At 40.9% G+C, this 16,418-nt stretch overlaps 1 protein-coding gene across 2 annotated transcripts in view; it reads left to right on the forward strand.

The window, feature by feature from the left end:
• Positions 1-16,418, forward strand: part of adcy2b (adenylate cyclase 2b (brain)) — a gene marked incomplete at its 5' end in the record, with an annotated part of 52,155 nt that overhangs the window by 21,021 nt on the left and 14,716 nt on the right. For both annotated transcript variants that reach the window (XM_084563195.1, XM_084563196.1), the window contains 10 exons: positions 1,372-1,483; positions 2,504-2,631; positions 3,304-3,462; positions 5,118-5,250; positions 9,102-9,278; positions 10,108-10,148; positions 10,242-10,322; positions 11,820-11,889; positions 12,243-12,340; positions 13,010-13,094. In XM_084563195.1, coding sequence (XP_084419321.1) covers positions 1,372-1,483; positions 2,504-2,631; positions 3,304-3,462; positions 5,118-5,250; positions 9,102-9,278; positions 10,108-10,148; positions 10,242-10,322; positions 11,820-11,889; positions 12,243-12,340; positions 13,010-13,094 — 1,084 coding nt within the window. The remainder of the gene's footprint in view (positions 1-1,371; positions 1,484-2,503; positions 2,632-3,303; positions 3,463-5,117; positions 5,251-9,101; positions 9,279-10,107; positions 10,149-10,241; positions 10,323-11,819; positions 11,890-12,242; positions 12,341-13,009; positions 13,095-16,418) is intronic.

Genomic DNA, 16,418 nt, shown 5'->3' on the forward strand with positions numbered 1-16,418 from the left:
CCAGATGAAAAGGGACTGATGTCCTGCTTGATGACATCCTCCTTTATACTGTTGGGTTTCATAAATAGAGCATAGTACACAAATCCATGCTTCACCACGAGTGCCTATTCATTGAATGTCCTCTAAAAACCTGGTTTCTATCATGGTGGAGCTTCACAGCAGAATCAGCATCACGGTGTCTGATGTAAGCGGGCCTCAGGTGTGTGTGGGTGAATGCGTGCATGTGTATGTCCTCATGTTGATCTGCCTATTATCCCTGCGCTAATAACAAATTCTCACATGGTCTAACTCACAGTGAGGGGGGAGGAAGAGGGCAGTGTTTCCAGAACACAGAACAGACACCCAAGGACAGGTGGTAATGTGATTTTCCTGGGATCCTCCTATTGTAGACACTCAGTGGAGAACCAGCTGCAATAATTGGTGCCTCTGGAGACCATATCATTGCTTCCACTTTGGGAAATGTTTGTATTCTTGTAGATGGTTGGAAATGAAAAAAGAGTATGTTAGCGTGTTACCAACCTGATACAGTCTAACACAACACGAAATGAAGACCTTCACAAAGCCTATTAGGTTTTTCAGGTTGTGTTAATTAAACAGTATTGTAGTGGAGGATATAGTATGTGGTGTTGTGTATACTGAGAGGTGTTTCTGTTTGCTCTCATCTCAGATGTACTGTACAGTATAGAGCACTGCACTGAAAGATAATTAAGTATGGTAATAAATATAATACCATGAATAGATTGTATTGGGGTAAAAATCAACAAAAAAATACAAGGTAATGTACATCACTGGTTAATGAATCAGTAAGTGGTGGCCACTTGGTTGTGAGTGTCTGTGGTAAAATGTTGCTTTATCAGGTTTCTGCCATATTGAGCGCTTATTTTTATGCTAACCTGTTAGTATGATGCAGCTTGAGTCACATGACCGCAAACTATAGCCTCAAAAAATATAATGCTGAATGAATAAAATAGGTGGTAGAGAGATGCTCTATCAGACTTTTGTGTAGCTGGGCGTAACTAATAAATAGCCTATCTAAGTGTAAATAGGTGCACAGTGATTGGGGAAAAACTGATCCGGGTCCAGGTTGGGTCCAGGTTGGGTAGTAGCCAGGCGGTAGTTAGCCAAGCAGAACATATTAAGAATTAAGTGGGTTTGCAGAGAACAACACTGCTCAAGTCAAATCAGTTAAATCAAGTGTAACAAATGAATATATGATAAAATAATAAAATGACCCTGAAGGATGAATGCCAATACTCTGGTAATAGGGTAGAGTTAAAAACTAGATATGCAGTGAATTGTCTGACTGCATTCCTGAATGCTTGTGATTTTCATTAATACAATGTTAATAGTACTATTTGCTATTTTCTGCAGCATCCTGTATGCAGACATTGTGGGCTTCACCAGACTGGCCAGCGACTGCTCTCCAGGTGAACTCGTTCACATGCTGAATGAACTTTTCGGCAAGTTTGACCAGATCGCAAAGGTAACTCAGTACAAACCAGACTTCATTTACTATGCAGAAAGGCACTCTGTGTGTGTTAAAGATGAAGACAATCATAGAAGAGATGGATGTGCCCATTATATCTGTGGTAATTTATGAAACTACAAGCTGTCGTGATCTTGTATTGGATTGCAGTTTGCTGCATTGTGTGGTGCTTGCATTTTTCCTATGGGAAAATCTCTCCCACTATGAACCTATTCTCTACCCTCTCACATACTGTATATATTTTTAAAAATTCATAAACAGCGATTTGCCAATTAAACTTTCTCAAACTAATCCCCTTCATTTTCAAGTTTTAAGATTTTAAAAGGTTGTGCTTTTCTAAAGCCTGGTCAGATTTCATGTAATTTTATATAATACCTTCATTTAAACAGCTTCCACGAATCAAACCAATAAATCTCTCAAAGCTCTCGTGATGCTACATTGTGGCATTTTAATCATAAATTCAGTTTGTCTCGGTTCACATGTAGTGCTTTCATCTAATGTCGTCTGAAGTCTAAATCAAGTCACTTAATTTAATACGGTTAATAATAAATAAACCAAAACGAGAGTACAAGGTTTGTCTTGTGTTATCAATCGACTGAAACTCGGCCTCTGAATAAATGTTTTCTCTGTCCGGTGGCTTCCATCGGCCTTCCCGCTGCACCTTCCTGGAGCGCTGTGCACATGTGTGGGCTGGTCAGAGCGTATCTCACGGTCTCATGGGCTTTCAGATACATGGGTCTGAACAGCTGAGTCAAGCTGTGTCCAGCAGCTCTGCCCTCCTATCTGACAAAGCAGTCGTTATGTAAACCCAGTCCTGCTGCACATCCCACATGTGGAATAAGAGCTAATGTGTTATGTGTGTGGGTGTTTGATTTTGGGCTTGATGGATGGGACTCTGTGAAGGGTTAGGTGGAGGTGAGAAAGATTAAAATAGATAAGCAGAACTAAGGATTCAATATTTTGTACAGCTTAAAGGAGTTTGATGATGAGTTTACTTCCATTCTCCCTCTGTTTAAGGAAAACGAGTGTATGCGGATCAAGATCCTCGGAGACTGTTATTACTGTGTGTCTGGTCTGCCTGAGTCGCTGCCTAACCACGCCAGGAACTGCGTGAAGATGGGCCTGGATATGTGTGAGGCCATCAAGTAAAATACCAGATCTCTCCCTCTCTTTCAGCCTCTTTCTCTCTCTCTCTCTCTCTCTCTCGCTCTCTCTCACACGCACAAACGTAAATACAAACAAACACATGGCTGTCAAACAGATTGAACAGAAGGAATGCCAGACTTGATTCCAGCTCTGTTTGAACTCTTGACTAAACACAGTGTGAGTGCAATATGATAAGCCTGCAGAATGAACAAATAGAAATTCAAACAAATGAAAAAAAATCTTGTAGCCTCGCCCCCTCCCTCTTCTTCTGTCTCTTCCACTCACGCATAAACGCACACATTAGTTTTATAGACCAAAATCTTGGTTTGCGAGCATTGACCTTTAATCACAATCAGATTAAAGATGCCATCCACAGTCATCCACCTGTGATAAGCAGCGTCTGGATTTCACTGCTGTTACAGAAAAACTTCCAGCCAACTAGAATTAAACTGTAGAGGAAATACTGAATTACGTACACACATTTGATTTTTCACCTTTTGTTAGATCTGTGCTAGCTGTTTCCTCCTGCTTCCAATCTTTATGCCAAGCTAGACTAACCACACCCTGACTCCAGCTCTCCATTAATATTAACCCTTTAATCTCACTTTTGGAGAAAAAAAAAAGGGCTAATAAGCGTATTTCCTTCCTCGTGCCCTCTGTGTTCTTCACAGAAAGGTCCGAGATGCCACTGGGGTCGATATCAACATGCGCGTTGGCGTCCATTCTGGAAACGTCCTCTGTGGGGTGATTGGCCTGCGGAAATGGCAGTATGATGTGTGGTCGCATGACGTAACACTAGCCAATCACATGGAGGCAGGAGGTGTGCCTGGGTAAGCTACAAGAGATAACTCAGGTTTTTGGAAATGTATGTTGTTGTCGTTGTTTAGTTTGTGGACACAATACATCCATCCTTCCAAGATGTTTGTCATGGTTTGTCATAATACAACATCATGGGCTCAATTTTCACTGTTACGCAGATGACACCCAGATTTACATTCACACCAAGCCCGCTCACATACTATCATCATCCAATCTGGTCAACTGTCTAAATGCCATTAACAACTGGATGACTCAAAATTTCCTCAAACTCAACCAAGATAAGACTGAAGCTATTCTCATTTCCACCCCTAACATTCTAAAAAAACTTGAACATCTGCAGCTATCTATCCCCGGCTATTTCACTACAACCTCTGCTGAAGTTAGGAATCTGGGCGTAATCCTTGATCCTACTCTCTCATTTGAGTCACATATCAAAAGCATCACCAGGGTGTCTTTCTTCCACCTCAAAAGCATCTCCAAACTCCGGCCCTCCCTTAACGCATCTACAGCAGAAACCCTCATACATGCCGTCATCACATCTAGGCTCGACTAATGCAATGCTCTACTGTGCGACATCCCGGCTAAAACCCTAAACAGGCTGCAGTATGTCCAAAACTCCGCTGCAAGGCTACTCACCCGCACCAGGTCCTGGGATCACATTACTCCCATCCTCCAGCATCTGCATTGGCTTCCTGTCCACTACCGCATTCAATACAAAATCCTTCTCTTAGTCTACAAATCCCTACACAATCTGGCCCCATCTTACCTATCAGATCTCCTTACCCCATACTTGCAATCCCGCACCCTCCGCTCTACAGACGCATGTCTTTTAACAGTCCCCACAACGCGTCTTCGCTCCATGGGTGACAGGGCCTTCAGTGTGGCAGGTCCTAAACTGTGGAATGACCTGCCGCTCGTGATGCGCCAAAATACATGTATGTCCACTTTTAAAACTCAATTAAAAACACATCTTTTTAGCTTAGCTTACCTGTCAGCCCCCTGATCTCTACTTGCACCGCCTCTTTTATTTTATTTTATTTTCCCTGTTTTTATCTGTCCTCGCTTTGTGCTCAGTGTACTGTTGTGTGTGTCTGGGGGTGTTTTGTGTTTTGTGTTCCTTGCCTATACCTACTTTGTACAGTGTCCTTGGGTACCTTGAAAGGCGCTTCTCTAAATAAAATGTATTATTATTATTATTATGGAAGGAAATGCACACATGATAAACACATGTCTGCTCTAACTCTACATGGAATAAAGATTTTAGTCTAGTAATTATAGCTACCTCATTTGACCAGGCAGCTCTGCAGTTGATAGGTGCCCATTAGGTCTGCAATCCTAGCACTGTAACAAGCTTGGAAAATTGTCTGGTGGTTATGTGTATGCTACTCTGAAAATGAGCTCGCCACTGCCACAGTGTTGTCTCGCTGGGCTGCTAATGGTTTGTCTCCTGTGTTATCCCTGCTGAAAGGTATCTGAAAAACATGCCCACTGAGAAAACACATTTCCATCTCCTTCCATCTCTGTTTGCAAGAATGACAAACAAAGACGAAAAAGGATGATTTAGGTATAAAGTCGGAAAGTAAATAGCATGATTGATAGAGTTGTCCGTGGCGCAGTGATGCAAGCAGCTCATCACTAATTCTCTCTCCACTTTACTCATCTCCAGGAGGGTCCACATCTCATCAGTGACTCTGGAGCATTTGAAATGCTCGTACAAGGTGGAACCTGGAGACGGACAGAGCAGAGACTCCTACCTGAAAGAACATGGAGTGGTCACCTACCTGGTCATCAACCCCAAGGTCAGACACCATCAGTGACAGGGCTTCAGACATGTGCACATACACTGAACAAGTAGATTTTCTCTTGTGTAGCTTGCCCTGACCTTCATGTGTTTTATTTTCCTGTTGATGTTATTTCATCAAGTTTTCTTTCCAATTATAAAATACAATTTTAGGTCTCTATAAATATATTTCTCCAGTGTATTCGTATAGCAGGAGTACAGATGAGGTTATCTGGGGGAAACATGCATAGCAGTGTAATGAAGCTAAATAATAATAAATGACAGTAGCTGTTGATGGTAACTGAACAGTGATAACTAAATTGAAAGCCTTTCCATCAATGCACAGATATTCACACCAGTGCTGTCCAAAACACACAATGTCAGTTTGAGAAAATTACAAGCCAAGTTGGAGGTGAAGCTGGAACTAGACACATTTCTGAGCTTGGTGCAGTGCAGTTTTGAAGCTGTGTGTAGTAGCCCTGGCCATCACCATCTTGGCAGTGTCCGCCTAACTCTCGTCCAATTCACAAATAGTCAAAGATGTGCGTCATGACTGGAGCTGAGGCAGGCAGGCATGACTAGGACAAATAGCAACTAGACAAGGGCCACACCCTAAATTATTTATTATTGTAATGTTAATTCAGTCTGAATGGTTGCTTATGTACAAATTTGTCCTCATACAGTTGTTATGAATGAGGAAATTAGCTCTAGAAACAAAACATTTGTTTTGTACCAGGCTGTACCGAGGACTGACCTTTTATTATACAGTCTATGGGACTGACTCCTGTTAGACAAAGCCTCAAGTGGCCAAAAGGTAACAGTGGTAATGGTAACATGATGGTGATGCTAAGCACAGGTAAGTTTTATATGTTTACACCTTAGTATAGCATGTGAGCATGCTAATATTTGCTAATTAGCAGTAGACACAGTTAGGCTGAAGGAAATGCAAATGGATTTTTAGGTATTTGATCAGTAAAGTTGAAAAATTGACAGCGGAGATGTTTGTAGTCTGTATGCAGTAGTTATGTTTTCATAAAATGTCTCAGCTGTGTTTCAAATGTAATGCAGAAACTTTTAGTTTTCTCCACTGCATTTGGGATTGTAAATATATAGATGATTATTGGAAGATATAGTAAATAGGCTGAAGTTTTAGCATTAAACCAAAGAAGGACTCGAGGTGTCTTTTGTTTGGGCTAGCAGATTAGAGATAAACATCCTTATTTACTTACATTCTGTGCAAGGAAAAATATATTGCTTAAATGGATAGATTGTAAACCTCCAACAATAGCTGGCTGGTATAAGGTTATTTTTGACATTATACCAGTGGAGTATTTGACTTTTAGGGCTAGATCTGAGATGGAGACCTTTTATAAGATCTGGTCCCCCTTTTTGAAATATATTGGTGGCAGACTGGCAACCATTGTGTTGAAAGGTCTGGTGGATCGCAGTCAGCAGGATATGTAATACGTTGAGGGTGACTGATGCTTTGAGCGCCTAGATAGCACTGTACTGTACATGAGCACGGGTTGTTGAAGCTGTTTCCAATGAGGTTTATCCCCCCACTTTTATTCATCCAGATTATTCTTTATCTAATTATTTATTTTATTATTTATTTATTTATTGTGATACATGGCCTGACCTGCTTTGAGTTGTGTTGCTATGTTTGATTGTTCACTTAGGTTTTTACTGGTCCTTATCTTTTTTTTTAATTATTTTTATTTTATTTCTATGTGACACCATGTCCCTACATTTGTAGAGTGGACCTTTTTTGTGTTTGTATAAAAAAATAAAAAATAAATCAATAAATATATTGTTAAAAAAAATGTACATTAGATTTAGCCCGAATAAACAACCAGCACGGTCTGACATTAGCAACATGAACAACACCGCTGCTTTTCAAATATTTGGACATCACTTGTTTATTCTGCCAAGAGCACAGTGGCAGCCAATCAATACTTGACAATGTCAAGTTCAGGAAAGGAATGTAGCGTTCCAATGACAATATGTTATCAAATGAACAACATTTGGGCAGGTGTTGGGTCAGTCCCGGAAGAGATTATGTGTAAAGTCCTCTTTTTCTGCTCGAGGCATTGTGACTGGACTGTGCCATTGTGCAGATCCTCTTCGCAAACGGGACATAAAGGGCTAATTAAGGACCTTTGAGGGATCCACCTCTTCTAGGAACTGTCTGCCGAGAACATCTCTATATAGAATATGCAGCTGGCATACAGACTGGGCTTCTGCCTTCCTAATCCCTTCATAACGTGGGCCAAGATTCACCCACTTCCCTAAATATCAACAGGAAGACCTCCTTCTTCCTCCTTCAGGCATCCTGTGTTTCTGTGTTTACTGTCTTCTTGCTTCAGGGTTCTCAAGTCCAGCACTGGCATGCTGCTTCTGAAGAATTCTTTTTCAGTGCATCTTTTAGAAATGAAAAAAAACAAAACAAATAATGATCAAGCCTGTATCTGTGCTGACATCTCTAGACCAACAATCACATTCTGACACACATCAGCAGGTATCATGTTTACACTGAGGATGTACGCTCGAGTTCTTGAAAGATAATTTTCAACATTTATACAAGTCAAATATTATTTTTGGATTACTTGAGACAGGTGCTTGCATATTTGTCCTTTATTTTATATCAAGTATCAAGTATATTAGATAATTACTTATTGTATTTTCTTCTTACTCTATAATATTGATCTTCAGTAACCTTTAATTATTTAGTACAGATAGCTTCTTGATACACATTCAGATATTGGAAAAAGACTGCAGGTGCTGTATGACATTTCCAAGAAGCCTTGAATGGATCAAGGCCAAATATGCAGCATGGATCCAAGGAGGTGTCTTCTCCACTGTCACTGTCATTGATTGTCACTGTCAGAGCAGTTCAGTAGACCCAGGGGAAATAAACACAGTCATCACAGACTGTGTATATTCTTACGGGTGTGTGTGTGCCACATTTGGTCAGTCACAATACCTGTCTGTATAAGGAATTAAAATAAATCGCCAGAGGTAAGGTACCCGTCATCCTCCCATATCCCCAGTGTTTCTGTCAGCTCTGAAGTGGCATGCTCTGTCAGAAAAAAGCACTTAAAATAAAAGGAAAGGTACATCAGTCTTGACTAAAAGTGTTTTAAGCAGCCTGAAACACTGACTGGCAAGTCACAGATGTCGAGAGCTGTCAAATGACCACTCTTCCCAAACTACCCAGTCCTTTTTACTGCCACTGAGGCTGAGCTCTCCACGTGTTTAAATGTTTGGATGAATCCTACTCAGCAGTACCTATTAGCAACTATTTTGACTCTTTGACTCTGACTTATTTGAAAACCGTGTCAGTATTTCATTTATACAGCTTAATTTGGACTGTTCATAGTCCCAAAACATTTATAATGTATTTTAAATTACACTTACATTGCTTACCTTGTGTGTAACTACTGTTTACTGTAGTACTTATATATTTTTTTTTTTTTTTTACTACTGGCTGCAGGTACAACAACACATTTCACTGTGCATTGTACTATGTATAACTGTGCATGTGACAAATAAAACCTATCTATCTATCTATCTATCTATCTAAAATGTAAGCAACTAGTGCTCTGCAGATGTTGTCAATCTTCGTAAACTACTGTATATGCTCTGAGAGCCGATGACCACCGATGTCTCTACTATGGTGCCGGGAATGACCTCTGAAGGCTCCCTTGTGGTATCTGCAACCAGGTGGTTTGCAGCTGATCCTTTAACTCCTCTAAATTGTGTGTTGGAGTCAATTTGGATCAGAGGCGTTCTGGCAAACTCCCTGAAAATATCTGTACCTAATGTCAAGGATGACCTGTCTGTTTACTCTAATCCTGTTGGTTTTTACAGACCGAGAGGCACAGCCCGCTGCTAGGTGTGCGCTCTCGTCCCTCCCTGGACGGTGGGAAGATGAGGGCGTCAGTCAGGATGACCCGATACCTGGAGTCGTGGGGCGCAGCCAAGCCCTTCGCCAATCTTCACCATCGAGACAGCATGACCACAGACAATGGCATGATCAACACTACTGTGAGTGCTCATTGTTTCTTTGACCTTCACCACACTTGGTATTACAATGCATATTAAGTGATCACAAGTGGCGGCTTTAAGCATTAGCGTCCGCGCCCAGCATGCAAGTCACCACTTGACATTTGACCTCAATTCATCATTTGAGGTGCTGTCAGCTGTTGTCTCAAAACAATCAATCGCCATCAATACTGCTGTTTCAGAACCATGAACACATAACACACATAACGTGTGTAATGACCAGCACAAAACTTATAAACTGTGGAAGCTTCCATAGGCACAGTAATGTCACTGCTGCTCTGTTTGCAGCAACTAATAAAGGTAAATAAAGGCCCTGTTGTAGTGAGAAAATATGTAACTTAAGTCCACATAGCTAATTTAGACAATTAGCATTAACACGTGGCTAATTAAAAGCATTCCAATACCATTTTTATGATATAATTACACATATCCTAATTATATTCAATTTATTATTTGTTTACCCAGTTAAAGGTAATATAAGAACAAATACAAGAACAAAAAATATCAATCCACTCTCTCTGCTAATGAACAGAAAACAAACACTCACGGTGCTTTTGCCTTGTCTCCTGCTCTGTCCTCAATAGCAGCTGCGTGTTTTCTGTCCTCTGTGATCATTTGTAGTACTCCCTTACTTTCAAGGCAAGATATGAAATTGTAATGGAAAAAGGATGAGAGGCAAAACTCATCAGGCAGGGGACGTATGCGGAGTAGGTGGGCCATCAATGTAGGCAAGACATATTCTGTGTTCACGCTACTAAAATAAAGTAGTTACAAGCGTCCAGAATGATTTATGATCTGATTCTTGTTATAGGACGTTCCAATGGGACAGTACCACTTCCAGAGACGAGAAAGGTGAGCCAGAAGTAGTAATGCATTCAGGATTATGACAAATGTGATGGCTCTGCCCGGCAAAATATTTCACTCTCTTATTAACTTAAATCCTAGGTCCAAATCTCAGAGGAGGAGGTTTGAGGAAGAGCTCAATGAACGAATGATTCGGACCATTGACGGCATCAACTCACAGAAGTAGGCATCGTTTCTGCTGCACTTTCTAGTTCTGCATCCCTCAATCACAGGTCACTTCTGAGAAATACCAAGAAGTCTGCATCTACATTGAAAAATGTACACATTTATATGAATTACATATTAAACTGTGGTGGCTTAAGGAAACCTTTAACTTAGTCAAACACAAAAGAATTTGGAAAAAAGTTCGAAAGAGTGTGTTTAGGGAAATTGATGCAGACTGATCTAGCACAAAGGGAACACGACAGCTCTCAGAAAATATACATAAGGTACAGTAAGAGATTTATGGGAAAAGAGAGAACTTATTTATTAAATTAACAAGGCTGCTAGTGCTCAACAAGTGCTCAAAATTTTCATAGTAATTTTACTTTACAGCATTTATTTGGTATTCATCAAGCCAGATAGCCTAGACGCCAGCCCAGCTTTCCCCGCCCATTAAATTTTTGTTGGTCTGGTGTCACTCCTGCAAAAATCTGTCAGGCCAATCAAATCGTTTGGGTGGGCTTTATGCGGTGATAGACAGAAGGAAAGCAGTGAACGTGGTCATCCATGTCATCTACAACAAAATGGCTTTGATTGCTTTAAGCCTATCAAATTGTGTGTAGAGCCCAGACTGTATATAAATATGGACAACACATCCCCACTTCCTCACATTGGTCAAACTGACGCTAGTTTCCTGGGCATATGGGCGGCACCATCTTGCGAGTTTGGAGCCAGAGTCAGTGCAGTACGGCCCGAGGGTGGAGCCATGCGGAGCCACGTTATCGATGACCCATCCACACTTCCTCCAGACTCATTCGTGTTTTTGTTTGATTAATACTCTGCTCTACCTCCACCAGTTATTAAGAAATGTTGGATTTTACACTGTACTTATTTTTTATTCATTTTGTTTTCAACTCACGGTCGCGGTTGGCATGGCAACTTGTATTCATTATGATGTCACATCCTATAACTGTAGCGTCAAGTAACTAACAAAAACACACTTACCTGAAAAAATATCTAAAATGACAGAAACCATCCTCAGAAAAAAAATGTATTTGACATGTATTTTAGTGTTTTAATTTGGCCCAAGTCCCATCCACTAACATGGAGGAGGCAGGGCTACTGACTTTGACAGCTCTACTTGCTTTGGCTTCACTTTTGAGGCGCTATTCCACTGTCCATCTTTATACAGAATATGCAGAGCCCCATAATCAAATACAAATGGTGCATCACCAGACTCAGACCATATTCTGATAAGGATTGAGTCTGGCTTCTCTAGGTGACAAGCCAGAAAAACTTCTCTGACTTCACCCTTTTTTTTTTTTTTACACATATAACCCAGCTTGATCATATATGTGTGTCTGTGTGTGAGTGTGTTTGTAAACTGTAATGTTCACATTCAATTCATACATAGAATTTGGTTCATTCTTGCACAATGAGACATTATGAAACCATTTTCAATATCTCCATAACTCAGAGCTTGATCCTCAATGCTGTCTGCTTCGCTTCTGTTTCCAGACAGTGGTTGAAGTCTGAGGACATCCAGAGGATCTCATTGTTCTTTCACAACAAAGCTCTAGAGAAAGAGGTAGGCGAATGCATACAAAGCACCAGCCAGCATTGTTCACTGGGGAGACAAATCAATAGAGCTGTATAGGTATCTGTGGAAAACAAGTCTTTATGGATATTATGGAATATATATGATCCTGTAGGACACAGCAGGTTCAGTACATACTATAATCAACAAATGCATCTTTGTTTTCAAAATCCTACATATTTCTCATTTGTGTAATATCTGAAACCCCCTGCAGCATGATTCTGGTAAATTCTCACATAGTTCAGGGTTAGGTTGGACTTTGCTTCAACATGTTTTTCATGCTGCACGCTTCATAATGTTGTACCCATTTTTTAAAAACGTGTTTCCTTATCTTCTCTCAACAGTACAGATCCACTACATTACCTGCCTTCAAGTACTATGTCACCTGTGCCTGCCTCATATTCTCCTGTATATTCATAGTGCAGGTCCTCGTCTTGCCCAAGTAAGTCTGTAACCACTTTTACAGGATTTACACTGCACACTCTCCGTAGCATCAGCAAACTCCAGGTGTGGCAGCGGGCTGACGTGAAAAAGCCATTTGACGCCAGCTGTCTCATCAACAGAACCACGCTGAAATGAAAGAGGCAGGGGAGCAAGAGGCAGAATGTTAAAAGGCCGATTGAGATGAAAGGGCACCATGTCTGCTAGTGATTATAGATCAGGTGAATCAAAGTGTGGCGTCTCGTTAATGGCCAGGAGAGAAATACACGGTCATGCTAATTTACTGCTTCTGGGAGCCAAAGGTGTTATTCAGCATCTGAGAGGCCATTGATTTTCTAATTCACCTCTCCCTCGCTCTCTCTCTTTCTCTCTCTCTCTCTCTTTATCGTTGCTCTGTTTGTTGCGGCATCGCTCCGCACATTTAGACGTGACATCATCTGTTTAATGGCAGGCAGCTTTAAATCAGCCATATTTTTTCTTACTAAAGCTGATGCATGAGCAGACTTCTTTCTGAATCTGTACTGCCCACTGTTATGCTACCTTAGTGTAAATGGATTGAAGGTCTCAGGTAGACTACATTAGAACCTTCATCACATTTATTGCTTTGGATGGCACTTCAGAGGGCCTGGAGGCGCCAAGAGAGTTAGAGTAATGTGTGTATGTGTTGCAGAACTGCTGTGCTGGGGATCTCCTTCGGCCTGGCATTCCTGCTCTTGGCTTTGATCCTGCTCCTTTGCTTCGCTGGTCACATTCTGGTGGGTTTGCATGGATTTATCAGGGTATACACACACATGCACGTACACACAACATCATGCACGCCACGCACACTTGACAAATCTGTGGTGTCTTAAGCTTACCCACATAGCACATGTGTGCCAGGCACATTATTGAATGTGGTATTCAATTCAATTCAATTCAATTCAATATTCAATTCAATATTCAATTCAATTCATTGAATGTGGTCTTCAATAGTATGAACATTCATACCTTAGTGTAGGTTTTCTGTTGGCTGGTAATTAGTTTTGTTTCTGGTAAAAACCATAAAAAGACAGATCAGCTCTGACAGTGACAGTGGAGAAGACACCGCCTTGGATCCATGTTCCATATTTGGCCTTGATCCACTCAAGGCTTCTTAGAAATGTCACACAGCACCCACAGCCTTTTTCCAATATCTGAACGTGTATCAAGAAGCTATCTGTATTAAATTAATAAAGGTTACATTCTGAAATAAGGAAACCACAAAATGTGTATAGATGAGGTCCGACGTGACTTGGCACGTTACTTTTCCGTTGCTAGATGATACCAGACTGGTTATGGCAGTTTAACTTCTGCAGCAGCTTGCAGAGTGCTTATTTATTTGATAATCTGTAGCTTGACTAGGCTAAAATTGCCGGTGGTCTGCCCACAGCAAGCGTGCCAGTAAAAAGGAGCTTCTCTCCTCTGAACCCCATGAAGATGTCTAGAGTATGAGAAACTGCAACTGCTGCAAACATATACAGGACATGTTTAAGTTGCACCAGAGGAATATAGAAATTAAATTATACTTTGTAGCCTATATAGGCTAGTTTTAATGGCATACAGGCTTAGTTGTTTTTAAACAGGCTACAGATGTTTCATAATAGCCTACATGTTAATTACTTTAATTAGTAATGCTTCATGTAACCACCTCAGTCAGAACCCACTCACCAAGAAGGAACTTTCAATCAGACTGAGAGAGAAATGCATAAACATTTGATAATTCATTCACCAAGAAAATCATAGCACCTATTAATCATGTAAAGGCTTTAACTGGTTATGAGCCGTGGCTGGAATAAACACTTCTTCAGCACCATGATGCGATGAGTTTCCAGGAGGCTCAAGCAATCCAGAATTGATGTGGGCAGCGCTAGTAAAATTGTGGCTCAGCCTTGGCCATTTTCTTCTGTTCAGTGAAATCCATGTTGTCAGTAAACTTGGGAAGGTTTGACGCTGTGTCTGTTTGACTGTTGATGTTTTGGACAGTGTAAAAATTCTATTTAGCATCTTTTTGAAAAGCGTCTGTGAAATGATCTATTCTGTCCTTAACCTAGGTGCTTGTTATATTTAATCGTTTAACATTAGAAAATTAGAAAATCAATTTTTTCCACACACTAGAAAAAAATACTAGCAAGGATTGTGTAGAAATTCTCTTTAATTTAACACTTCTGAGAACTTTTAAAAGCTCCCCATGAAACTAAGTAGGAGCACACAACCCTAACCCTAACTTTAACTCTAATCTTAAGTTAATTGTCACCCTAAAACTAAGTCACGTTTTAACTGTCAAGACATTGTGGAGCCCAGCAAAAAGGGCCCCACAACAACAAGACCACACACGCACATAAATTATTTGGAAACCCTGCATTCAGAGCTCTGATCTGTGTGTGACTTCAATTGCTCAAATACATGATTTTATGCATTCTCTACCGAATTAATTTGGTCCCCTGTGACTGCTGAAATCACTGTCGCCTCACAAGACCCAAGTTCCTTTAACCCCCTGGACACATTATAGTGTCATACTGTCACAAGATGAAACCTTGACATTTCACAGATCATTTGGCCATTAAACTCGACTTTGAACTTCATAACTACTGTGGAAGAGAAGGAAAAGCTGCACCAGGATTGTTCAGCTAGTCTTTGATTGGTCATTTCAGCCCATTGCATCAGTGGGAATCACGTACCATTCCTTTTGATTCACGCAATTTGCCCTCTGCATGTTTAATAACGTTTCATTTAACTTTAAAACTGCTACAATGTTCATTCTGCACTTAGTGATGTCTTAAGACTCAACTTAACATGTCAGTTCATTCTAACTGGACTCACTGTATCACCCAACTTCAGCTTTTTATGCATGATTTATCTAAAATAAGGTAAAAAAAAAAACAAAAAAAACTGTTTAGTACTGCTGACCAAAATGTACACTTTAATGTGTAATGGTTCTGCACAGCAGTATTGTGTTTTACTGCAGAGCTATAGAGATGAATCCTGATGAAGCACAGTATCAGCTGCAGTCATTATACACCGATGGGGCATAACATTATGACCACCCGCCTTCCTTGTGCCTCCAAATCAGTTGTGACTCATCAGAGAATGGACATGGGCCTTCTGGGGGTGTCCTGTGGTGTCTGGCAACAGAATGTTGTTAGTGGGGGCCTTTGGGTCCTATGGGTTGAGGGGAGGGGCCTCTGTGGATCATCCCACAGATACTTGATCAGTTTGGGGTCTAGTGAATTTGGAAGCCAGGTCACCACCTGGTGCTGTTCTTCATGTTTTTTGAGTTTTTCCCAAACTGTTTTTATGTGTGTGTCTTGGTGGGTGCTACATGTCTAAGTAACATCCACATGAATGCCAGGTCCAAAAGTTCCCCAGCAGAACATTGAATTGTCACAAGATGGACAATGTTATTTACTTCTCTCGTCAGTGGTTTTAATGTTGTGGCTGATTGGTGTGTGTGATTCAGTGGAGCGGTGGAGTGATGGATTTTAAGTTTTTACAGGAACCTGTCACAACTGTTTGATGTCCATGAGTTCTTCCTTAAGGAGCCCTTTCCTTCTTCTTCCTTCTCAGGAGAATATTGTAAGGTTGTACGTCGTTCATCAGTAATAAATGGAGGTTATCAATAACCTTGGGCTGTGCTGACCCACACATCAGTTTTATACACAGCCCTGACAGGAGCAGAAGAAGAACGACGTCATGTTTGATGAGTTTGTACTAACCATCAGTTTAACACTCAATGTGTTCCCAGTGAAACCTGCTCTGGTCACTGGTGAAGGAGAACACAGCTGGCTGATGAGAGTCTATGTCTGACACTTGACACGCTCTGTGTGTGTGTTAGCCTCGTGCACCTGCTTGGGTTTGAGTGAGTTATTCTTAAAAGGGCAGATTTTAGCTAAAGTCTGTTCTCCGCTCATCTGTGAAAGAGTGCGTTTCACGGTTATTGTGATCAAACACATTTCTTTGGAATTGTCTTTTCAAGCTGGATGAGCTTAGCTGTTGCTAAGAGAACCACAACCACTGGAGAGAGGATTTCCTAGCGTGTATGTCTAGTAGTGTAAAACCTTCAC

Source organism: Chelon labrosus, assembly GCF_963514085.1.
Source record: "Chelon labrosus genome assembly, chromosome: 16".
In the NCBI taxonomy this organism is placed as follows: Eukaryota; Metazoa; Chordata; class Actinopteri; order Mugiliformes; family Mugilidae; genus Chelon; species Chelon labrosus.